The 26,674-nt window shown below is 46.0% G+C and overlaps 1 protein-coding gene across 6 annotated transcripts; it reads left to right on the top strand.

Annotated features, from left to right (window-relative positions):
• The first annotated feature begins 1,488 nt into the window (after positions 1–1,488).
• On the top strand, positions 1,489–25,367 carry stxb6 (Syntaxin-binding protein 6). 6 transcript variants are annotated; one of them, XM_045719473.1, is made up of 7 exons: positions 1,489–1,761; positions 2,417–2,576; positions 3,476–3,606; positions 3,992–4,316; positions 4,608–4,706; positions 5,357–5,526; positions 25,159–25,367. In XM_045719473.1, the coding sequence occupies exons 2-7, from the start codon at positions 2,423–2,425 to the stop codon at positions 25,348–25,350; spliced, it is 1,071 nt and encodes a 356-aa protein (XP_045575429.1). In that variant the 5' UTR covers positions 1,489–1,761; positions 2,417–2,422; the 3' UTR covers positions 25,351–25,367.
• The last annotated feature ends 1,307 nt before the right edge of the window (positions 25,368–26,674 follow it).

The raw sequence follows: 26,674 nt of genomic DNA, 5'->3' as shown, positions 1-26,674 counted from the left end.
TCTGTAGTATGAAAGGGTATTGAGAAACCTCTTAGTGAGTCTTACCCATGGTTCTCTCCTTGGTTCTGCATATCCTTGTTTACATGTCGTCCCACTGGGCACAGACGTCAATTCAGCATCTATTACACGTTGGTTCAACGTAATTTCATTGAAATGACGTGGAAACAACATTGATTCAACCAGTGTGGGCCCAGTGGGATGTTGTCACTGTTACAGTTATAGAGATGATAGGTTCATCGTCCTTAGGATACAATTTACCCATTCATGTGCCATAACGTGTAAGTGACATAGATGTCTTCTCTTAATTTTGCATAGAGTTGTCACTCAAGACAAAATGAAGTACTGTACCCTAGGGAACAGTGGAGGCTGCTGAGGGGAGGACGGCTCATAACGGATGGAACGGAGCAAATGGAATGGCTTAAACACATGGAAAACATTTGATACCATTCCACCAATTCCGCTACAGCCATTACCACAATTCCGACCCCCTTCATCCATTACCACGAGCCCTTCCTCCCCAATTAAGGTGCCACCAACCTCCTGTGCTAAGGAAATGTGATTGTGTTGTGGGTTGTCCACCCTTCAACTGTAGCCCCTGTTGCCTTCCACCAGAGGACACTATTTTTCTGTCATGTCTCCTCTCCTCTCCACTCACTGTCCAATTGCTGTCCATTGCTCACTCGTTTTAATGGTCGCCACTAGTTACCACAGCCACAAAGTCAGAAAACCCGCATATTTCTAAAATGTATCTTCTTAAAATGTGATTTCAACCCGAACCTTAACCACCCTGCTAAACGTATGCCTAACCCTAACCTTAAGCACATTTTTGTTTTCATACATTTTTACGATAGCCAATTTTGACTTTTTGGCTGTGGTAACTAGTGGAAACCATTTTTTTTCCGTTCCCTCTTCAAATTAATGACGTGGTGCTTAACCTTGGTAAACCTTTTGTTTTACATTAAACTATATCTCTACAGCTGTCTGTCTGTGGTCTCAGTTCATTCAACATTAGGCCTACTTTTGAATAAATAAAGACGAGCCATATCAGTGAGCTTTGGAAATAGTGTCATGGCAAATTCAAGTTTTTAAAGGGGAAATCATCGATTACTACATCCTTTTTTTGACTTATAAATGAATGATATGTACCCACTGATTCTTGAAGAATATAACTTATAAATGTCTCATGAGCTTAGTTCAACTGTCACAATCCACGAGAACCCAAAATATAAGCTTGTTTTTCTACAATGTTTGGAAACAAAAAATGGAAACAGACACCATATAGCTTCAAAACATGGTTAAAACAATACTTTTGATGGCTCCTTACATACATAGCTGTCTATGGACTGGAGAGTGAATACATTTATCCAGCACAATCCCTCATCTTTTTACCAAACCAGGAGTGGGGGTGCCGTTGTTATTGTTTTTACTGCTGATTTCCTGTTTAAAGTATGACTTTAAGAGAGCAACCTGCAAAGAGTAAGCCTATAAAGAATGATGGTAAACCAAGATTTAAATGAATTATTGTATGAGATTCAACCCAATAAATCAATTTTCCCACGTGACTTGTAATTTGTTCAAATGGGATGGTCTCCAGACAGAGTCGCCTTCTCCGCAATGCTCTAGAGTAGAAATTGAACTCGGATTGTAAACCTTGTCGCGGTTGATTAGAGTGGGCAGCCTGACAGTTAAACAAGTCAGTCGAGTCGTTCGGTAATCAGCCTAGCTGTTTCTGCACCTTGGTGGAGTAAAACAACAAAAAAGGTATTGTATACCATACAACTTTCTTCTCTCTTAATTGTATGTCGAGGGTTACTAAAGAATAATCGATAAACCATTTTGGGATTTTGATGATGGTAAATGTAATTCAATTTAAACGAATAAAGAGGACCCATGACACGATCATTTGAATCAGTTTAATGCGTCTCCCACTCTAACAGGTGTGAAGTTTATCTTTCACTAGTTACAATACAGATTGTTGCACCAGATAATGTGATTTAACCAAAGAGTTTTGGTATCCATTACTTGGAGTTACAGGATCGGTACTGTTTGGTGTAACACTTTGGCGACACTGTTTTCGTCCTTGATTTATGGAAACACGGGTCTCGTAAAGTGGCCAGTTGCAGGTGGTCCGTTTTTGAATTTAGAAAATGTTCTGTTATTTAAATAAATTCTTGTTTTGCTCCATGAAGAAATCTCTGCGCTACACTAAACACCCTGTAACTCCCAGTAATTGAATACAAACAAATCTTTGGTTTAATCACATTATTTTGTGTAACAATCTGTAGCTAACCTTTCACATCAGATGGCATTCATTTGGAAGACAATACACTAAGCATATGACTCACGAGTAAAATCCTCAATATTTTCCCTCATCAATCTGTCTGTCTATTTTGTCCATTGCCTATCCTGCTCCCAGATCACTATGAATATCCAGTCAGTTATCAACAGGGAAGTGTTTGCCCCCCGGGATGAGAGGATACTAGTGGCTGTGGAGGTTAAGAGGAGAAAACGGAAAAAGGTTCCCTTTCTGCCCACTGGAGGCAAGGGAGAATATATGACATACATCTGTCTGTCAGGTAGGCTCCTGTAACATATTTCTCTATGACATACATCTGTCTGTCAGGTAGGCTCCTGTAACATATTTCTCTATGACATACATCTGTCTGTCAGGTAGGCTCCTGTAACATATTTCTCTATGACATACATCTGTCTGTCAGGTAGGCTCCTGTAACATATTTCTCTATGACATACATCTGTCTGTCAGGTAGGCTCCTGTAACATATTTCTCTCAGCTGGGACCATTGTGACTTGTTGATCTTCTGTATACTGTAAACTCTCTTGTTCAGGATTAAAAGGCTGCATTGTTTAACCATCTCATGGTGGAATTATCTGACTGGAAGGCAGCAGAGGTATTCATTGTGTTGCAGTCAGGACATTGTGCTGCTGGCTATCTAATACCACTGAGTCTGTTGTCAGAGGACATGGATCCTATAATTGAGCAGGAAGGATCACTTGCATATTATTTAGATGTTCAGTGTCACTCACTCTCCATCCATAGTAGCTATTGTTACTGTGATGAAGTCACCCAGAGCCATGGGCATTCACTGCCCCAGTGTCCCTCGAGGGACTCTTCACCCCGTCCCAATTACACCAGTGACGGAAGAGTGACTAGTGTCCTCAGCTGGCACTGCCAGTCTCCCCTCATTACAACCCCTCATATCGTTTGAACAAGAGAATCCACTGAAGAAGAAGGGGCATTGGCGGTCTGTTTGTTGATCTGTGATGGTGACTGGTCCCGTGTGTGTGTGTCCAATGTTTGTAAAAAAAATTAAACACGTGTTTAGTAGTGGAAAGTGATTCCTAAATCTCTTCTTTATATCCTGTCTTCATTGTAGTACTGTGCAGATTTACTTTGATATTTTGGGGTTATATGACATGTGCTTGGGTTTCATATTTCTAATCCATGGCCCCTCAGTGACCAATAAGAGGCCAGCCCAGCTCCTCATCACCAAGGTGAAGCAGTTTGGAGGCTCCGCCCCCTTCACCAGGAGGTCACAGTGGAGCGTGGAGCAGCTCCGCCAGGTCGACGGCATCGACCCCAACAAGGTGACGTCATCAATAGTATAGATGTGATATTCTGTCTAGTGTTGTTTATTTTCTTTTTTTCTCTCTGTGGATCTAAGCCTGTACTGCCTAGACTCACTGGAAGCCCTGCATCCCAAACCCATCCATTTCATTCCTCTCTCCTTAGCCCTCTCTGCCATTTTCAGATTCCCAAAGCAGAATGGGTGAAAATCAGCGAGGTTTGGGGGCTAATTAGTCTAGTAGAGCCAATCAGGTCTTGATGGGTAAAGGGTTGAATTGGGATTGGAGCACCAGGATTTTGACCCATGTGTTTCTGGGCGATTGGTTTGGTCCACTATTCTCCTCTACTGTCTTATGACCGCTCTATTGTATCCCTCATCTGTATACCCTTCTGTATCTCCCACAGGACTGCCCAGAGTTTGACCTGGTGTTCGACAATGCCTTTGACCAATGGGTGGCCAGCTCAGCGGCAGAGAAGTGCATCTTCATCCAGATCATGTACCACGCCTGTCAGACTTACTGGGAGGGCAAGGAGCGGGTCCCTGGAGGCCTGGGTAGCCCAGCTGGAGACCAGCAGAAGGACCAGGGAGCTAGCCCAGGGGCCCAGGTTAGCCCAGGGTCCCAAGGGGGCCAAAGAGGAGGTCCAGGGGCCCAGGCTAGACGGAAGAGCACAGTGGGTCCCAGGCCCCGCCAGACTGAATTTGTCAACTGTCAGTCCAAACTCACAGGAGGTAAAGGGGTGTGAAAGGAGAAGCGCAGTCTGTCAACAGTCAGTCCCAATTCACTCCCTTCCCCTTGGTCCTAACCGTTCCATGTTTGCAGATCGACGTGCTTTGACCTAGGGGAAGTGTTAGGGAGCAAATCTGGACCAGCTATCAGTTTGCATTATTCTGAGAACGTGGGAGTGGTTTATCCTCATGATATGGCATGGACTCCAATTTCCTGTTTGATTCTGTACTGTCTATTTGCCCTATTGATCATGATACAGCTTTTAGCAGTCTCATTGGGTGTCATTGTAACAGATGCCTGCACTGTGAATCTGGTCATCTACCGTTGCAAGGTCTTCTTCAACCGCATGAAGAAGGGGATGGTTTCAAAACAAAGCAGTCCTCAGGCTGGAGGTAAGGGTACAAAACAAAATAACCTTCAATAATATAAGGACATAACCTTAGTGGTAGGCCTATGGCTGTATCCTTTATATTCTCATGGATTCCTAATCCTCTCTCAGGCGATGGATGGTTTTGTCAATTGTTCTCTGTAACACCTCTCTCCGCTACAGTAGAGAATGGCTCTTCTATGAGGTTGCGGCTAGCTGAGTGGCCACTTTGTGTCTAAACCTCCTGCTAATAAAAACAAAGGCTGGCCTTGAGTCTGCGGGGTAGGGAGACAGTGAGAAGAAACGCGGCTCCTCATGGAACCAACTGACGTGTGTGTGTGTGTGTGTGTAGCACAGGGAGAGGTGCCAGGCAGTAGCAGGGCATAGAGATGCAGACCAACAGAAAATGTAGGGCAGTCTCTTCCAAGCTGACCAGTCCAGGTGTTATGATATAGCCCCCCCCTACAGATTGTTACCTCTCTCGACAAACAGTAGTTTAGAATAAAAGAAAGCAAAGATGGCTAGATCGACATGTTGATCCTGGCTCTTGGATGTTGTAACATAATGTTACGCCTGTTGGGTATCCTGTCTTTGGTGTGTGTGTGGTCATAACCAGTGCTTGTCTCTCTGTCTCTCTGTCTCTCTGTCTCTCTCTGTGTGTGTGTTGTGCAGCAGGCCCCAGAGCAAGTCCCAGTGGGCAGCGCCCCCCAGGGGGCAGTATGGCTAGTGTAGTCAAGAGGGCAAGCCAGGCCCTGCAGGAGCGTGGGGAGAGACTGGGCCATGCCGAGGACAAGACAGTAGACTTGATGCACAAAGCGCAGCAGTTTGCAGACACTGCCCACAAGGTGAGACGTGGCACTGTTAAATGTCAATACCACTAACACACACACATACACACACACACACACACGCTAACACACACACACACACACACACGCTAACACACACACACACACACACACGCTAACACACACACACACACACACGCTAACACACACACACACGCTAACACACACACACACACACACACGCTAACACACACGCTCACACACACACACGCTAACACACACGCTAACACACACACGCTAACACACACGCTAACACACACACACACACACACGCTAACACACACACACACACACACGCTAACACAAACACACGCTAACACACACACACATGCTAACACACACGCTAACACACACACACACACGCTAACACACACACACACACGCTAACACACACGCTAACACACACACACACGCTAACACACACTAACACACACGCTAACACACACACACACACACAGACTCTGCAGTTGGCCGAAAGTTTGATTTCAGCCTCTGAGTTTGGTCCAGCCATGCTCGCGACGTATGAGCAACTTAACATGTATTATGAAGTGTGTATCATTCCACACTGTGCTGTGTAGTTGACCTTGTCTAGAACACCTACCCAATGAGCGCACCAGAGGGCTACCAACACCCCCCACACCATTAGGTTTTACAGTAATTGCGAGTCAATCAATCCTCATAATAAACTCTTCATTTGGAAAGGAGTCATTATAAGTATACCAGCGTAACACTGTCATTGATGAGAACATACGGGTAATTAACTCATTAAATGTTTATGTAATTGGATGACATTGGTCATCTAAAACTATTAGGCCCTAGAATGCCTTAAAGTGGCCCATCAAAGAGAAAATACCTTTTTATTTCAGGGGAAATGAGCTAGAATGTGAAAATTATGACTTTCTTTCTCCTCTAGCTGGCTCTGAAGTATTCAAACTAGAGGCATCTCTTCCTGTGGGTCTGCTCCTGGAGTCCATGGCCCTAATTCACCTGTTGATTTATGTATAATAACTCCTATACTAATGTTGGACTGAGGCATAGTTTAGTTGAAACCCAGTGGATGCTGCAATTCCTCTGTGAAGAATCCTATGTTCTGAGAGGAGTGGAGGGTTGTGGTACTTGCTCTTAGGACACTGACTATGTCAAAAGGACATGGAAACCTTTACAGATGGGCAGTGGGGAGGACGGCCCAGTTATGGACCTCCAGAGTTTAAGAATGACCTTTAACCTCCAGAATGGGACCTGTGGATCACATGACGGTGTCTTTTCATAGCTAGCTGGTTTACTGGATGGCAACGTTGTCACAATGCTCCCACTGCTTGAGTGTACTTGTCTTCCCTGCTTCAGTAGCCTGTGCTCTGATAACGAGGATTTTACATTTTGGGGGTTTCACATGTTTTTAGATGTTTAAATATTGGCATATGAATTCTCAGTAAAAAATCTTTTCAGAATTCACGTGTCTTCTCCGCTATGGAAGTATATTTCAATGGTGGTTTTGCTCGTTACATAAATAGTTGATCATTTATGACCGTGAACAGGCACACGCATAGAGAGCAGCTGGTGAATGTTTGATTTAGATTGATACTGGAGAACCCATTTTACACATGGGGGGGGTTACCAATTACGTAGTCATTTAATGTTTGAATGGAGTTGAATGCGTACGTAAGTATGGCTATTTCAGGTTATTGCCTTAGTTTTGTCCTAGCCGGTGCAGGGGTACGAGGAACACCTGGTGAAATGTTTATTTTCTTTGCATGGTGATGCTGTAGTAAGTATAGTCTTGATTTCTTGGCACTTTCTAAATTTTACTATTGTATGGATTCCTATATTGCACTATAATTTGTTTTGCTTTAATTTCCTTCCACTATTTTTCACTGCTAAATTCCTCCACTACCCTATCCCTGCTTGCATCATCCATTGATTAGTCATTAATCACTATTCAAACCATTGATTAGTCACTAATCTCTATTCCAAATTCAAGTTGATAATCTATCTGATCCTTGTCTATTGTCTTTGTCTAATCATGTGTGAGTCATTGATCCCCTGTCTTGTCACGTATGTGTCTTGTGTTTTTGTCTCTTGTACCATATGTATCATAATTACATGTCTCATGCCCTTTTAATCTTTAACTGCTGGTTCCGTGTCAGAGACTTGAGTACAGCCGATATAAGGGTGGGTTTGTGTATGTAGACCAGGACTCTTCTAGGTGAGGTTGTAAGCAAGATATGGAACGTTGACTGTGAATGATTGCGTGTGATCATAATCTCGTCCACACAGCCGGCTCTCTATGTGGTAGCAATTGAGCCTGGGGACGAGGTTCATGTGATGAGGGTTCAGAAGGCCACTGTAGAGACGGGTAGAGAAGAGACTTCTGAGTTGGTTAGTGATGAGGGTCAGAAAGACTTGTTGTAACGTTTAGTTGAGTGCTCTTGCGCAGGCCTGTGGTTGTTGAATTTCTTTCGATGCCTAATAGTGTTTTTATTGTACACAACACAAATAAATAAATCAATATGCTTTATCAGCTGGGACAACATGTCCCACCTCATGCTTAACCTGTCATGGAGTGAGAGGGAAGCCTAATCTGTCTTTCAACTACCCGTATCTGAATGAGACTTAATTGTGGCACTGAACTAAGGAGACAAATCCTAAGATGGCGCTTGTCCTGACTGCATGCTTTCTGTTGCTATATTACTGTTGGTGTTATGATGATAGGTCAGCTAGAATCTAGATTAGTTGAAAAGTGCCTACACTACCTTTTTTTATTCTGATCATGGAGTTGAAACCATGAACTGATGTTATTATTCCTAGAAATGCTGACTATTTAACATAGTTTTAGAACAGTTCTTGAAGCTCTGTTTAGTGTCAATGTTAACATGAGATTTGTACTGTTTTTAATGAGAACTTCAATGACCTTAACACTTTTTGACCCAATAAATGAAGTGGGACCTGTCTGACGTTCTGTGTTTTCCTTTTGTTAGGCCTACTGCAGGGCTCTCCAACACTTCCTGGAGAGCTACCATCCTGTAGGTTTTCACTGACTCTAATCTAGCACACCCAATTCTAATAATTACATGGCTGATAAGTGGAATCAGGTTAGATACAACAAGGGTTGGATTGAGTAGCCTGGATTGAGAGACGTACAGTACCTGAATTTTCTTTGCCTTTTTTCTGAACACTAGAGGGTGCTCAAACAGCAGTGAAATCCGATCCACTTGCCATCACAAGTGACATTATTACTTAAGGTAATTTGTGATGATGGGGTATTCTTTAAACATGTCGTTATGTTGCATATAATACAACATATCTGTGTGTTCTTATAGATCATGTAGATTTCTTGTGGTCAGGATGGTTTGTTGTGAATGTTCACCACTGACTTTTGAATAAAAGGAAATGTTTGCTTGGAAGAACTGGGGTCAATATTTTGGGACCCTGAGCGTTACATTTGCACAATCCCGTCATAACTCTGTGTCAAAACACTGTCCAAACCATTAACAAGCAGGTAGCCTGGCGGTTAAGAGCATTGGGCCAGTATTTGAGAGGTTGCTGGTTTGAATCCCTGAGCAGACTAGGTGAAAAATCTGTCGACGTGCACTTGAGCAAGGCACTTAACCCTAATTGCTCCTGTAAGTTGCTCTGGATAAGAGTGTCTGCTAAATGACTGAAATGTGAAACTATTCTGTAATCAATTGGAAAATATTGAATTCGTGCACCTGTCTATATTTTTGCTATATTGTATACCCAGGCAGCTTGGTCAGCATCTGTGGATCAGATGAAAACAGCTCTGGTCCCTGGAGAATACAGTATTGATGCAGCTATACTGTAGCGACCTTAAGCCAACACCAAGAGACCTTGTCAAGAGGTTCAGAACTCTTGGTGTATCAGTTGTTGAGTTGACTGTCGCTGGACCTGGTTTGAGTCCCAGTCGGGGCGACCCCTCAAATTCCCTATGATACAATGCATGAGGATACGTTTATTTTCTTATAAATGCCTGTGCTTACACAGGGCAGAACAGACACTCCGTCAGAGACGACTGATATATAAATTGTGGATCATGTCATTGTATGTGGTGTGATAGGAGTTTGTTTGTGGTACTATATTTAAGTCCCTGCGATAGACTAGCGTCCTGTCCAGGGGGTGTACATCAAGCTGCCACGCTACCGAAACAGATCACCTTCAGACCCAAGAGTGGTTCTGGAGCCAAGGCTCCTGACTTCCTGTATTTACAAAATGTAAATGAGCTACATAGCTCCTCCTTTAGTACCATAATGTAATTGATGATTTACTCATCAGTATCACATTGTGGCTAATCAATGTATTTAACCTTCATGGTCACACCAGGAAGTGTCAGTATTTTGTCGTATCGACGAAGAGATTTCCTGATGCCTGAAGTAGACGTATCAGCAAGAAGGGCCGGTCGTGACATGGAGACGCAGTGACTTTGCATGGATCTCATATTGACCATGCCTCCTCCTTGGATGTTAACATCTCAAGGACCCTTGGTTTAAGTCGGGCTTAACTCTGACTCAGACCGCTGTGTCATGAGTCATGACTAGTGGCCAGGGACACAGGGGATGTATTCATTTGGACACAATGTGGCAAAGTCTTTTTCAACAGAAAACAAAAATAAGTGTTTCTTCCCGGTTTAACTCCATTTTATTTATTTTGGTGCCTAATGAACAACCAGGGAGAGCATTTAAGCTTTTGGTGATATTGTCATCACTATTATGACTGTTACACTAATACAACGAGGTGAAAATTATGTGCCCATGAGCAAGGCACTTAACTCTAATTGCTCCTGTAAGTGGTTCCTGATAAGAATGCCTACTAAATGACTGAATTGTAAATGTGCTGTATTAAATGAATCATGATTTTCTTGTTTGTCAGAGTAAGTGGCTGTAGTTCTCCAGTGTACCACTGTGGGGCGCAGCTGTGCAGTGGTGACTGTACTTAGGGGATGTTAATAGGGCGAGACTGGCCCCCCTCCAAATAGTAGAATGTAAACAGAATTGTCTCTTGAAGCCCAATTATTTATTTTTATTTCAAACCTGGACGAATCTGGGCCAATTGAGCACCGCCCTATGGTACTCCCAATCATGGTGGTTGTGATACAGCCTTGATTCGAACCAGGATGTCTGTAGTGACGCCTCTAGCACTGAGACGCAGTGCATTAGACCGCTGCTCCACTCGGGAACCCGAATGCTCCTTCACTAACAATTTGAATTGTAGAGCAATGCTTTTGAATCAGCAGAAATGTATAGACAGACATTTTCCTTATTTGAGACTTATTCCCAGCACCTGAGAATTATCCACCTGCTTTCTATGAAGGCCATCTGGCTACAGACTAAAGGACTATAGCGCTCTCTCTGATGTTCTGGTTGAAATAGGACAAATCTCACACACATCAATGCCCTCAATCCAAAACATAGGGCTCCAATCAGTCTTTTCCAATGATGGTATACAGGTGAAAATGGCTAGACAGAATGCTGTGTAGGCAGAATGCTAAAATACACATTCAATCTCTGTGTCACAAACTCCAATAGTTTAATTGTTCGACTATTTTTTTTTTTCTTCTCTGATTTACTCCAAACATTTCTTATCTTATCCTCTGTGACATCAGAACAGAGAAACTTAACCTAGAAAGAGCGGTTAGAGGGGCAGAGGGAGCTCTTCCAGACAGTTATGAGGCCCCTCTTACATGCTCCAGATTAACTTTGTGTGAAGAGAGGAACAAAAAAATAGGAATTTGTTAGAGATTTTACGTGCGTGTGTGTGTGTTTTATCTATCTGTGTCTAGGGTTCTCTAACCCGTCTCGGCAGTACAGTTCCCCTGTCTACATCTTTTACATTGGTATCGAAGACCGTCAGACACACCCAGGACAGAATATATGCACTGTCACAAACATGCCTCTTCACATAGAGGTCATAGATGGCGGATCACATTGAGGACAGGTGATATAGTGATGACATGGGGGTTCATGTCCATGTTAGGGATTAGCTGGTTGTTGATGTCTTGATTAAACAGGTGACCCGTGCTCTGAAGGTTTACGTTGTGTGACAATCATAGGGCTTGTGAGAAAGGGATTTGATTGGTGCTCACACTTTGTTGTTACAGAATTGACCTTGACAACGCATTCATTTGAAACTCTATTGAGAATAAGCAAGGGCTGTCCCCAAATCACTTTACCCTTTATGTACATGTCTACCTCCAAATACCTCATACCCCTGCACATTGATCTGGTACTCCCTGTATATAGTTTTTAACCCTGCACATTGATCTGGTACTCTCTGTATTTAACCATTACACCTGCACATTGATCTGGTTCTGGTACTCTCTGTATATAGCTATTACCCCTGCACATTGATCTGGTACTGGTACTCTCTGTATATAGCTATTACCCCTGCACATTCATCTGGTACTCTCTGTAAATAGCTATTACCCCTGCACATTGATCTGGTGCTGGTACTCTCTGTATATAGCTATTACCCCTGCACATTGATCTGGTACTGGTACTCTCTGTATATAGCTATTACCCCTGCACATTCATCTGGTACTCTCTGTAAATAGCTATTACCCCTGCACATTGATCTGGTACTGGTACTCTCTGTATATAGCTATTACCCCTGCACATTCATCTGGTACTCTCTGTATATAGCTATTACCCCTGCACATTGATCTGGTACTCCCTGTATATAGCTATTACTCCTGCACATTGATCGGGTACTCCCTGTATATAGCCATTACCCCTGCACATTGATCTGGTACTGGTCCTCCCTGTATATTGTACTGGTACTCCCTGTATATAGCCATTACCCCTGCACATTGATCTGGTACTCCCTGTATATAGCCATTACCCCTGCACATTGATCTGGTACTGGTCCTCCCTGTATATTGATCTGGTACTGGTACTCCCTGTATATAGCCATTACTCCTGCACATTGATCTGGTACTCCCTGTATATAGCCATTACCCCTGCACATTGATCTGGTACTGGTTTTCTCTGTAGGTTTTCTCATTATTCTATATTGTACTCCTTGTGTTACTATGTTTATTTAGTTTTATTTCTTTATCGTTGGGAAGAGCTCATAAATGTGCATTTTACGGTGAAGTCTACACCTGTTGTATTCGGCACATATGACAAATAATTCAAATCCCAATTTTGAGATTCTAATCTATTATTCAGATTTTCTGCAAATGATTTAAAACATAATTTAAAGCATGCTTGCTAAGGTTAGCTAGAGCCAGCCCGAGAATGTAAGTCAGTCTTACAGAACTCCCTGTGGGGTCACTAGAACAAGGGACTGGCCTCCAATCTATACAGTTGAACACAGTTGTGAACGTTATGCTCGGAACCTATGATCATCACATTTATCATACCAGGTGGTGGTGTGACATCTCACAATACCATCACAGAGGACTCGTAGTGAGTCAGAGTACAGTAAGATAAAACCTTACAGCTGGCCCATCTCCTGTATCGGCGGTGTGGCTGTTAGAGAATGCAGTAGTGTGTGTGTGTGTGTGTTGGGTTTTCTCTTATGGCAGAAGTAGCCCTGGCTGCTACTGGCCTCTCATAGTGGGGCCATAGGGCCTTCTCCATTTCCCACCAACCCAGCCAGCCAGCCACCAACCCAGCCAGGCAGACAGATGTCACACACCTCTGGTCACCTTCAGCCACCTCCCCCAGCCCTCCCTCTGAGCTCTGGCAGCCTGCACCCCCAGACAGGTAACTGGGTTACTTATCTCTTCTTCCTGGTCTCCTAATACCTCTCTCGACCTTTGTCCCTCAATCTTTCTCCACTATGTCTCTCTCTCTTTCTGTTTCTCGCTCTCTGTTTCTCGCTCTCTCACAGTTTGTTCTAGTAAATCTGTCCTTCCTCTCTCTAGGTGAAAACATCCCAGCCTTTGTCCTCCATATCCAGCTGTTAGGCACCAGGACAGTTCAGGTGAATAACATCCAGTTTTAAGCCGCTTTAAAGAGAACATCCTTAATCTACCAGACCTTGATTTGTGAAGTGCGCGCTTGTGCACGACCTTGTCTGTGTGCTTGTTTGTGGTTGCATGTGTCCATGCACTGGAAGGGAAGGGAATGACAGAAACTACAAACCAAAAACAGCCTGGCTCTTGCTCCGTCTCCCAAGCGGGGTCATATTCATTAGGCACCAAATGGGGGAAAAAACTGACTGAAACCGGTAGGGACTACCTAAACGGGTCCAATAGGAAACGCTAGTTTTCGCTTTCCATGGAAAAATAAATTCTACAGTGTGCCACAATGAACACGATCCAACTCTCTCATCTCCCCCAACACTGGAGCTGGGCAGGCATGAGTAAGGCTTGGCGCTCCGCTTTGAGCAGATGTTTGGTAACATCACAGAATTAAGCTGGTGTTTTCATGCTCGTCTTTTCCCCGCTTCATTGCTGCACCAAAAAAAGCCCCTGAGCCTCTGCACTGGCTCCAAGCAGAGCTGCGCTTTTATTTGAGAGGGGGGGGAGCAATATGATTAAAGATACAGAGGGAAAGGATGGGGGTGGAGAGCTTGAAAGTGCCAGCATCAAGGCTCACCGCACGCTCATTGATGTCGCATATCACGCCCTGAAATGACAAACCCCTTTGCCTCGTATCCATCACCACTACATGGCCTCTCTGCCCTGCCCCCACTACACGGTGACAGGGCAAACACCCCTGTGTGTGTGACCACCCCCCCCTCCCAACCATGGGCAGTGTAAAGGGGGCTTCATGGTCCATGCGGACACCATCAGAATTCACCACACTCAACCCTCCCTGCTCTGACTGGCCTGTCTGGACTGTAGCTGTTGTGTGGGCTTTAAACTGTAATCTGATTGGCTGATTCATGATTAATCCACACATTGGGCAGTACTGTGTACTTTTAACATGCCAATACAGGTTCTTAGATTTTTATACATGCACTGTGCATGTATAAACATAAAATGCAGTACTGTATCCGTCACAGTGGGACCAAGCTCTGTCTCTCTCTGCGATCCATCGGCCTTTCCTATTGTTCAGCGTTATTGGTTATTTGAGTAATTTCCTGGTTACGTGCCCTGTGATTGGATTACTTTTATTTATTTAACTGACTTGCCTAGTTAAATAAAGGTTAAGAACAAATTCTTATTTACAATGACTCCCTACCAAATGGCAAAAGGCCGGTTGCGGCGACGGGGTCTGGGATTATAAAAAAATATATATATTATAAATATAGGACAAAACACACGTCACGACAAGAGACACAACACTACATAAAGAGAGACCTAAGACGACAACATAGCAAGGCAGCAACCCATGACAACACAGCATGGTAGCAACACATGACAACAGCATGGTAGAAACACAACATGGTAGAAGCACAAAACATGGTACAAACATTATTGGGCACAGACAACAGCACAACGGTCAAGAAGGTAGAGACAACAATACATCACGCGAAGCAGCCACAACTGTCAGTAAGAGTGTCCATGATTGAGTCTTTGAATGAAGAGATTGAGATGAAACTGTCCAGTTTGAGTGTTTGTTGCAGCTCATTCCAGTCGCTAGCTAGAGCGAACTGGAAAGAGGAGCGACCCAGGGATGTGTGTGCTTTGGGGACATTTAACAGAATTTCAATGGCAGAACGGGTGTTGTATGTGGAGGATGAGGGCTGCAGTAGATATCTCAGGGGGGAGTGAGGCAAGCGCCTAATACAGTGAAATGCTTACTTACAAGCCTCTAACCAACAATGCAGTTTAAAAAATACAAATAAGAGATAAAAGTAACAAGTAGTTAAAGAGCAGCAGTAAAATGACAATAGTGAGACTATATACAGGGCGTACCGGTACAGAGTCAATGTGCGGGGGCACACAGCTGAGGTGAAAGAGGAGTGATTACGATAGAGCAAAGTCTTGATTTAACTTTAGCCTGCAGCTTTGATATGTGCTGATAGAAGGACAGCGTACCGTCTAGCCATACTCCCAAGTACTTGTATGAGGTGACTACCTCAAGCTCTAAACCCTCAGAGGTAGTAATCACACCTGTGGGGGAGAGGAGCATTCTTCTTAAAGAACCACATGACCTTTGTTTCTGAGGTATTCAGAATAAGTTTAAGGGTAGAGAAAGCTTGTTTGACACTAAGAAAGCTTTGTTGTAGAGGATTTAACACAGAATCCAGGGAGGGACCAGCTGTGAGGTGTTCAGCTAACAGAGGATAAATCCGGCTGGAGACAGATGCTGTGAGGGGTTCAGCTAACAGAGGATAAATCCGGCTGGAGACAGATGCTGTGAGGGGTTCAGCTAACAGAGGATAAATCCGGCTGGAGACAGATGCTGTGAGGGGTTCAGCTAACAGAGGATAAATCCGGCTGGAGACAGATGCTGTGAGGGGTTCAGCTAACAGAGGATAACCGGCTGGAGACAGATGCTGTGAGGGGTTCAGCTAACAGAGGATAAATCCGGCTGGAGACAGATGCTGTGAGGGGTTCAGCTAACAGAGGATAAATCCGGCTGGAGACAGATGCTGTGAGGGGTTCAGCTAACAGAGGATAAATCCGGCTGGAGACAGATGCTGTGAGGGGTTCAGCTAACAGAGGATAAATCCGGCTGGAGACAGATGCTGTGAGGGGTTCAGCTAACAGAGGATAAATCTGGCTGGAGACAGCTGCTGTGAGGTGAAATACCTCTGTCAGACCTGTTCCATCCGACGAATACGTGGACTAAGAACCAAAAACACTCCAGACTTAACCTTTCTGTTCAGTGCACAATGGCTTTGTCCTTACATGTCCTCCGAGTATTTTGGTGTGCGGGTGAGAGAGCTTGTCATGTACTGTATGTTTAAGTGTGTGCACGTATAATCGTTTCTTTCTTTAGAGAATGTATTTTAGGAATGTATAGTGAATGGGTTATTTTATGCGTTCCACTGTAAATAGCTCATTTTCTTGGTATACAGAATGAATGTATTCAGTAGTCCGGTACACCATATACACTGAGTGTACCAAACATTAATAACACCTTCCTAATATTGAGGTGCACCCTTTTTTCCCATTAGAACAGCCTCAATTCGTTGGGTCATGAACTCTACAAGGTGTTGAAAGCTTTCCACAGAGATGCTGGACCATGTTGACTCAAATGCTTCCCAAAGTTTTGTGAAGTTTGCTGGATGTCCTTTGGGTGGTGGACCATTCTTGATACACACAGGAAACTGTTGAGTGTGAAAAACCCAGCAGCATTGCAGTTCTTGACACGTGTATAGCTAGTATCAGAGTGGCCTATTTAGATCCTATAGAGAACTATATCACTGAGAGGGTCTTTGACTGTCTTGGTCCATGTCCAACATTATTGCCCATTATTGTGTTCAGAATGAGGAAGCTGTATAGGAAGTCCGGTATCAGCCTAAAGTACCAAAGTAGACGTCGGACAGGTGGGGACATTTTCTTTCCCTTCAACACACCACCAGTAATGTCTGTGGAATCAGAAACGTTTCCGCTGGAAGAACGAGTACATAGGCTATAGCTTACATTTCACTGAAGCGCGTTTGTACCATGGCCCCTGTGCAATACTGCGCCTTGGCGGTAAGACGATACAAACTTGGGATGTGCAGTTTTTCTGCCGTCGCACAAAGGTATTGTGTTAACACCAGATTGTGGGGGAGGCACACACTGACCCTGCACAACAGAGACTGGGGATAGAGGATGGACATGGTCCAGATGAATGGCATTAAACGCTTAAGGTTCAAGGGTGGGGTGTTCTGTATGTAGTGTACACATGTTTTTACAGCACACCCACGGCAACACAGCACAATGAACACTTAGACCTCATTTAGTCACCATGCTTATGTAAGACAGCGGTCCATAGTAGCATTAAAAGGCATGCCCATTCAGTGTGCATAATGGTGGTGTGCTAGTTTGCATATTGAAGCAGAGCCTTTTTGATACAAGGGTGTAGGGTAGAACCCAGTCTTTTCCTTCACAACATCACAGAGCCGCTGTTGCTCCCTGACATAGCTCTGCCACATGGAGATACTGAGAGCACACAAACACGCACAAACAGACAAAAACACACACTTTTCTCAAGCAGAGAACAAGATGAGAAGCAGTGCTTAGCTCTGTGATTTTCGGCCAGCAGCTGTCCATCCAGGGCCAACTCTGGGGAAAGAACACAAACAAAAGAGGTAGGGAGAGAGCCAGGGGGGAGGTAGGGAGAGAGCCAGAGGGGAGGTAGGGAGAGAGCCAGGGGGAGAGGTAGGAAGAGAGCCAGGGGAGGTAGGGAGAGGTAATGAGAAAGACAGAAGAGAGATAGGTGAGGGAAGAGACGGGAGACAGTGGAGAGTTAAGGAGAGATACAGGGGAGAGGTATGGGGAGGGGTAAGAAGAGAGACGGGAGAAGTAAGAAGAGAGACGGGAGAGGTAAGGAGCGAGGTATGGAGAGAGGTAAGGAGCGGGGTATGGGGAGAGGTAAGGAGCGAGGTATGGGGAGAGGTAAGGAGCGAGGTATGGGGAGGGGTAAGAAGCGAGACGGGAGGGGTAAGGAACGAGACGGGAGAGGTCAGGGGAGAGACGGGGGAGAGAGGTCAGGGGAGCTGTAAAGGGAGAGACAGGAGAGCGGTAAGGGAAGGTTAGGAGAGAGACGGGAGAGAAGGTGAGGTCAGGGCAGAGCTAAGGGGAGAGGTAGGGAGACAGTCGGTAGGGGGGAAAGGTAGGGAGAGGTATGGGGAGAGACGGGAGAGGTGGGGAGGGAGACGGGGGAGAGGTAAGGAGGGAGACGGGGGAGAGGGGAGAGGTAAGGAGGGAGACGGGGGAGAGGAGAGAGGTAAGGAGGGAGACGGGGGAGAGGAGAGAGGTAAGGAGGGAGACGGGGGAGAGGGGAGAGGTAAGGAGGGAGACGGGGGAGAGGAGGAGAGGTAAGGAGGGAGACGGGGGGAGAGGAGAGAGGTAAGGAGGGAGACGGGGGAGAGGAGAGAGGTAAGGAGGCTGGGGGAGAGAAAGGGAGCGGTAATAGGAGAGAGACTGGAGATGGGTAATGGAAGAGACAGGCGAGAGAAGGTGAGGTCAGGGCAGAGCTAAGGGGAGAGATGAAAGACAGACAGGGGAGAGGTAAGGAGAGAGAGAGATGGGAGAGGTGACGGGAGAGAGACGAGAGGTAAGGGGAGGGAGACGAGAGGTAAGGGGAGGGAGACGAGAGGTAAGGGGAGGGAGACGAGAGGTAAGGGGAGTGAGACGGGAGAGGTAAGGGGAGGGAGACGAGAGGTAAGGGGAGTGAGACGGGAGGGGTAAGGGGAGGGAGACGGGAGAGGTAAGGGGAGGGAGACGGGAGAGGTAAGGGGAGGGAGACGGGAGAGGTAAGGGGAGGGAGACGGGAGGGGTAAGGGGAGGGAGACGGGAGGGGTAAGGGGAGGGAGAGAGAGACGGGAGAGGTAAGGAGAGGGAGAGAGAGATGGGAGAAGTAAGGAGAGAGAGAGAGGTGGGGAGACAGACAGGGGAGAGGTGGGGAGACAGACGGGAGAGGTGGGGAGACAGACGGGAGAGGTGGGGAGACAGACGGGAGAGGTAAGGGGAGAGACGGTGAGGTCAGGGGAGAGACGGTGAGGTCAGGGGAGAGACGGTGAGGTCAGGGGAGAGACGGTGAGGTCAGGGTACGCCAAATAAAAATGTGATTCACATGTTTGTTTTTTTGTTCGTTTTTTTTCTTAATTTATTTTCTTGCTTTTTTTGTCTTCACAATTTCATAAAGTACATTTCTATTTTTCCAACGGGGCTATACATTTGGGTGAGGTTTTTTTCTCACCTGAGTAGCCTTGTTTCATTGGTAAAAATAAAATTAAACCATCTAGTGTTCAGCGAAATAACAATACAATGTCAAATACAGGTACCCTAGTCAAATAATTAACATCCAATCACATTAACCATTACTCTCTCACGGGAAACCTTCACTCTTGCTCAGACATTTAGAAATGAAACATGACAATTTGAAAAATAAGCTACATGAGTTTTTTGAGCGAGAATAAAGATGACTTTCGAGTAGTAGGGGCGGCAGGTAGCCTAGTGGTTAGAGCGTTGGGCCAGTAACCGAAAGGTTGGTGGATCGAATCCCTAAGCTGACAAGGTACAAATCTGTTGTTCTGCCCCTGAACAAGGCAGTTAGCCCACTGTTCCTAGACCGTCATTGTAAAATAACTGACTCCCGTCTCTTAACTGACTTGCTTAGTTAAATAATGGTTAAATAAATAACAAATAGTAAGACATGTATAAAAGCAACAGATACCATTAATAAGAAGGTGCTAGAAGAGTCTTATATAATGAGCTAGTGAGTGGCTAGGACAGGCAAGACCCATACTATTGTGGAGGACTTAATTCTTCCTGTTGCTGTGGATATGGCTGGGACAATGCTGGGGGAAAAGGCCCAAAAAACTATACAGACAAAGACTTCATCAAACAACACTGTTTCACGACACATCGGTTACATGGCAGGAGATGTTTTGGAACAATTACTGCTTCACATACAAATGAATTCAAGCAATGACAATGTCAAATGTGATATAGCGAAGCACCAGAGTGAGCTGGGTCCGCAATTACGCAGGTACTTTCCCGAAACGGGGACACGAAGAACTGTTATCCCTTTCATGTCCTGCCTCCGTCCACTTACCGATTTCGAAATTGCAACAAGCGGTTCTGTGAAAATGTAATTTAATCAGAAGCCACTGCCAGATTATTGGATTGGGCTGCGCTCAGAGTTTCTTTCCTTGGCAAATCTCGCTGTTCAGACACTGATGCCCTTTGCAACCACGTACCTATGTGAGAGTGGATTCTCGGCCCTCACTAGCATGAAAACTAAATACAGGCCCAGACCGTGTGTGGAAAATGATTTAAGAGCTCTTTGTCACTTTCCACGAGCCGGGTTGTGACAAAATCGCACACTCATTCTTATGTTTAATAAATGTATCGTATAGTGTGTGGCAGGCTTACAATGATGGCACAAAACAACATTTGAGAGTGTGCTGACCCTGGTGCTAGAGCGGGTACGCAGCTGGAGGTTGAATGTTTGAAGGGCTATGGGACTATAAAAAGGTTGCGAACCACTGTTCTAGGCCATGTGTCAAACTCATTCCACAGAGGAATGAGTGTCTGCAGGTTTTCGCTCCTCTCTTGTACTTGATTAATGAATTAAGGTCCCTGATTAGTAAGGAACTCCCCTCAGCTGGTTGTCTAGGTCATCATTGAAAGGAAGACCAGCAGACACTAGGCCCTCCATGGAATGAGTTTGACACCCCTGTTCTAAGCTCTCTATTTTCTGAGGTAGCTAACCAGGGACATACTATGAGCTGTAACTTGTGTCCCTCTGTCCTTAAACAGTAGTGTTACTGCAGCTACTGTGTCACTCTGTCCTCAAACGGCAGCATTACTGCAGTCCACAGATAATGCAATCACCATCACACTGCACGCTGCCCTAGCCCATCTGGACAAGAGGAATACATATGTAAGAATGCTGTTCATTGACTACAACTCAGCATTCAACACCATAGTACCCTCCAAGCTCATCATTAAGCTGGAGGCCCTGGGTCTCAACCCTGCCCTGTGCAATTGGGTCCTGGACTTTCTGATGGGCCGCCACCAGGTGGTGAAGGTAGGAAACATCTCCACTTTGCTGATCCTAAACACTGGGGCCTCACAAGGGTGCGTACTCAGCCCCCTCCTGTACTCCCTGTTCATCCATGACTGCGTGATCAAGTTTGCAGACGACACAACAGTAGTGGGTTTGATTACCAACAATGACGAGACAGCCTATAGGGAGGAGGTGAGGGCACTCGGAGTGTGGTGTCAGGAAAACAACCTCTCACTCAACGTCAAGAAAACAAAGGAGATGATTGTGGACTTCAGGAAACAGCAGAGAGAGCACCCCCTATCCACATCGAAGGGACAGTAGTGGAGAATGTGGAAAGTTTTAAGTTCCTTGGCGTACACATCACAGACAAACTGAAATGGTCCACCCACACAGACAGTGTGGTGAAGAAGGCACAACAGCGGAGGTTGAAGAAATTTCGCTTGTCACCTAAAACCCTGACAAACCTTTACAGATGCACAATTGAGCATCCTGTCAGGCTGTATCACCGCCTGGTACGTCAATTGCAACGCCCTCAACCGCAAGGCTCTCCAGAGGGTGGTGCGGTCTGCACAACGCGTCACCGGGGGCAAACTACCTGCCCTCCAGGAAACCTACAGCGCCCGATGTCACAGGAAGGCCAAAAAGAAAATGAAGGACAACAACCACCCGCCTGTTCACCCCGCTAACATTCAGAAGGCGAGGTCAGTACAGGTGCATCAAAGCTGGGACCGAGAGACAGAAGCTATTTTTCAGTCTCAAGGCCATCAGACTGTTAAACAGCAATCACTAACTCAGAGAGGCTGCTGCCTAAATTGAGACGCACTAGTCACTTTAAACAATGCCGCTTTAATAATGTTTACATATCTTACATTACTCATCTCATATGTATGTATATACAGTATCTTATACCATCTATTGCATCTTGCCTATGCTGCTCGGCCATTGCTCATCCATATATTTATATGTACATATTCTTATTCCATCCCTTTAGATTTGTGTGTTACTGCAGCTAGTGTTACTGCAGCTAGTGTTACTGCAAGTGATGCATGTGTGTATTTTCTGAGCTAGTGTTACTGCAGCTAGTGTTACTACAGGTATTTTCCTGAAACAGTAGTGTTACTGCAGCTAGTGTTACTACAACTAGTGTGTCATTCTGTCCTGAAACAGTAGTGTTACTGCAGCTAGTGTTACTGCAGCTGTGTGTCCCAAACCTCTGGCCTACTTCACCTGCAAAACAATGGCAGGAATAAGCAGCTGCAAATAATCCTATAATCCACACATGTGGCACGTCCCGGGCAAGATTAAATAGGCCAGGAAGCCGGAATAATGCACTCTACTTTGAATAACATTAACCCCAAATATGCCTAATGGTCTAGCGGGAGAAAGAAAATAGGAAATGGGGACAAAGCATTCTAAAAGGGGAAAGAGTAGTGGAGTAGAAATGTTTTTATTCAATGTCTTCCTTATTTTGTCTGCCGTTGTCATTTCCAGACTATAAACGACCATGTGATGTGGAAATGGTGGCGGATGACAAAAGAGGAAAAGCCTAAACGTGATGATGCCTTTGGGAAGTGTGTGGTTGTGACTCCGCGTAGAGGTGTGTGTGTGTGTGTGTGTGTGTGTGTGTGTGTGTGTGTGTGTGTGTGTGTGTGTGTGCATGCGCACTCTTGTGTGTTTTACAGCCGAGATACTCCGCTTGACAACATCTCTCAATTACTCATTTGAGTGGGTTATTGAAGCCCTTTTATTGACTGCACTGTCTGCACGGCTCAGAGTGGGTGAGTGTGACTCTATTTATGGTAGTGGCTGGTATGTGCTGCTGCCTGCAGCCATGTGCCCCTCCACTTGGCTCCAACATCCACCCTCCATAGCAGCTGGTACTGGGAGATTCACCATGCTGTCCCCTCCATGTCTTCTGGTACTGGGAGATTCACCATGCTGTCCCCTCCATGTCTTCTGGTACTGGGAGAATCCTCATGCTGTCCCCTCCATGGCTTTTTCTGGTACTGGGAGATTCACCATGCTGTCCCCTCCATAGCATCTGGTACTGGGAGAATCACCATGCTGTCCCCTCCATGGCTTCTTCATCCCAGGGGGAAAGAGAAACAGAGGTGGTTGGCGATGGGGTAGGGAAGGGGAGAGGAGCTAGATGGGGTAGGGAAGGGGAGAGGAGCTAGATGGGGTAGGGAAGGGGAGAGGAGCTAGATGGGGTAGGGAAGGGGAGAGGAGCTAGATGGGGTAGGGAAGGGGAGAGGAGCTAGATGGGGTAGGGAAGGGAAGGGAGAGGAGCTAGATGGGGTAGGGAAGGGGAGAGGAGCTAGATGGGGAAGGGAAGGGGAGAGGAGCTAGATGGGGTAGGGAAGGGGAGAGGAGCTAGATGGGGTAGGGAAGGGGAGAGGAGCTAGATGGGGTAGGGAAGGGGAGAGGAGATGGATGGGGTAGGGGAGAGGAGATGGATGGGGTAGGGAAGAGTGAGGGAAGGGGAGTGGAGATGGATGGGCTGGGGAAGGCGAGAGGAGATGGTTGGGGTAGAGAAGAGTGTGGGAAGGCGAGAGGAGATGGATGGGCTGGGGAAGAGTGAGGGAAGGGGAGAGGAGATGGATGGATGGGGTAGGGAAGAGTGAGGGAAGGGGAGAGGAGATGGATGGATGGGGTAGGGAAGAGTGAGGGAAGGGGAGAGGAGATGGATGGGGTAGGGAAGAGTGAGGGAAGGGGAGAGGAGATGGATGGGGTAGGGAAGAGTGAGGGAAGGGGAGAAGGGCTAAATTAGATGTCTACTATCCACTGTAAAGACAGATGAAAGAGGATTGGTTTTCCTCCTCTGTTGCTGCAGATTACCAGGAAACCACTTTATTATGAATCACAACCTCAGTGCAATTCACAAAACTAAATGACTATGCCACAAAATCTGAGACACACAACCGCTGAACGATAACCATAATGCACTGCACCTCAAGCATACAGTACTCCCACTACCCAAAGTAACCCCCTCTAAGCCATCTCCTTTTTGACAACAGTCCTTCTCCTCCCCCTATGCATCCTGGGTAACGACGGTGTGCACTTCCAGGTGTCAGCAGAATGCACCGTGGGTTGTCACAGCGGATATTGTCATGGCGTGACGCAATGGCCGCCTCGACTGACCTCCAAACTCCTGTGTCAGCATGACGACCGGGGAACATGTCACACCGTGTGACATGTCCAGTGCCAAGACGAGGAGGACAGTGCTGGCCCAGCAAAGTTTTCCCGGAGCAAAACAGACGATAATAAACAGCACTTCGTCTTATGAAAAGTGTTTTGGGTTTGTGCTTTTGTTGTTTGTCCAACTTTAAGTTAAATTGTGTGAAACCTTGTCAAAACAGATCCTATCTGTGATAGGAAACCGTTAAGAGCCGTCAGCGAATCTTAGCACCGTGGTGGCACATTACTAGCGCTGACACAGCGTGTTTATGTATGCTGTGTTGTTTCCCTATGTGAAACAGTTTGCCTTAGTGCAATGGAGGTGGTTGGGATCCACACTCGAGTGATGATGAGTAACCTTGCCTGTGACCTGAAAACTTGCGTTAGCTCCCAAAGTGAATTCCTAGGCTTTAGCTCCTTGGGCTAACACAGTATTACAGCATGCAGGAGACCTGGGTTTCAAACCAGTAGTCTGTCACATTTTGAGCTTGTGACGTTCATTCTAACACCTGACCCAGGCCAGAACAGTATGAAGAGATCTCAGAGACACGGGAAAGCATCCTCCCTTCTCCCTCTAAGGTCCCTAGTGGTCTCTGATAGAGAGGGGGTTGAAAGATTTACCACCAGCCCGGTGGCGATCCAGGGCCCTTGACACGCCGATGTCCCAGCGGCCATCCGTCAGAGCAGGGACAGGGGACCGGTGACGGGCTGAGTGGGTCGCTGGGCTGGCTCTGCCTCTACCGAGACTCATTGGCAGTGATGGATCACTGGCTGGCTGGGGCATTAAACTTTCCCTCCCTCCTTCCCTGTCTCCTTCGCTCTCTCCGCCAGCTGATCCAGTACTCATCTTCCACCCCCACTTCCTCCTCCACAGGGCCAGCCGCTCTGCACACCAAGCAATCCCCACAGATGCCTCCACAGACTTGGATTATTTCATCAGCTGCCTGGTCCCCTCCCCACATCTCCACAGCCACATAATCAGCAGCGTTATATACGGATGTGGATGAGCTGGTGCGACAACCAGCCTGTTTGTCATGTGTGGCAAGCAGCTAGAGAGGGATGCTGAAATGCCAGGCAGGGGAACTTCATCAGTGGTTTTATGGTGTTGGATTGTAACAGTACTGTACTACATGTGGTCTTCAGGAACATGTAAAATATGTACTGTGTGGATTCTGCATATTTGTAGAATTTTTTTATCTGTTTTGTTCTTGTTTATTAAGCAGTATGAATGTAATATATTTCGGTCTTTTAGTGGTAAGCACTTACGTTACTGTCCAGGGTTAAATGAAACGAGCCAGGTCAAGAGAGCCCTGATGTCACACTTGTACTTGACAGGAGTTACGGTGCCTCAATAAATTCAGACCCTTCCCGCCGTTTCGTTCGCTATTATCTTATTGATTGCACATTCTTGTCAGGACCTCATGTGAAGGGGACCCTGGAAATCACCCATAAATTTGTCCAAGTGACCTCTAGGTAATAAGTCAATGCCTGGACAGGACCTCACCCCTCCAGCCAAGCAGCTCCTACCCAGACTTCGGTTTTGGCAGAAAGCAGATAAAAGCAGCAGTACACACAACTCCACTCAAAACTCCTTCTGATTGCTTAGAATTTAGATGAAAGAATCTAATCGAATAACTTTATTGTCCACCCAAGGATGCGACAATGTTCCTTTGGCAAGGAAGCAAATCATTGAAATTTTTCATCGTTATAGTGCAATAGTCTATTTGAGTTTGTCCAATAAAGAAGCTTACTTTCAGTTTTAAGCCTTTCCAGGGTTTTAAGGGGAAAGTAGGGACAGATCACTGCAGGGGAGGGAGCAGGGACAGATCACTGCAGGGGAGGGAGCAAGGACAGATCACTGCAGGGAAAGGTAGGAATAGATCACTATAGGGGAGGGAGCAAGGACAGATCACTGCAGGGAAAGGTTGGAACAGATCACTGCAGGGGAGGTAGGGACAGATCACTATAGGGGAGGGAGCAAGGACAGATCACTGCAGGGGAGGGAGCAAGGACAGATCACTGCAGGGGAGGGAGCAAGGACAGATCACTGCAGGGGAGGGAGCAAGGACCGATCACTGCAGGGGAGGTAGGGACAGATCACTGCAGGGGAGGTAGGGACAGATCACTGCAGGGGAGGGAGCAGGGACAGATCACTGCAGGGGAGGGAGCAGACGCAGATTACTGCAGGGGAAGGTAGACAGATCACTACAGGAGAAGGTAGACACATCACTACAGGGGAGGTAGACACAGATCACTACAGGAGAAGGTAGACAGATCACTGCAGGGGAGGTAGGGACAGATCACTACAGGAGAAGGTAGACAGATCACTGCAGGGGAGGTAGGGACAGATCACTGCAGGGGGGGTAGGGGCAGATCACTACAGGAGAAGG

The sequence above is a fragment of the Salmo salar genome, chromosome ssa06 (genome assembly GCF_905237065.1).
Source record: "Salmo salar chromosome ssa06, Ssal_v3.1, whole genome shotgun sequence".
Classification (NCBI taxonomy): domain Eukaryota; kingdom Metazoa; phylum Chordata; class Actinopteri; order Salmoniformes; family Salmonidae; genus Salmo; species Salmo salar.
The sequence above is the reverse complement of the archived record's forward strand: the minus strand, read 5'-3'. Positions and strand labels throughout refer to the sequence as shown.

Excerpts from the sequence above, each read along its gene's own strand:
- stxb6 (XM_045719472.1), top strand. The coding sequence starts at position 2,423 with ATGAATATCCAGTCAGTTATCAACAGGGAAGTGTTTGCCCCCCGGGAT. Across the intron at positions 2,577-3,475 it reads GACATACATCTGTCTGTCAG|TGACCAATAAGAGGCCAGCC; the intron begins GTAGGCTCCTGT and ends ATGGCCCCTCAG. Across the intron at positions 5,527-25,158 it reads TTGCAGACACTGCCCACAAG|GGCCAGCCGCTCTGCACACC; the intron begins GTGAGACGTGGC and ends CCTCCTCCACAG.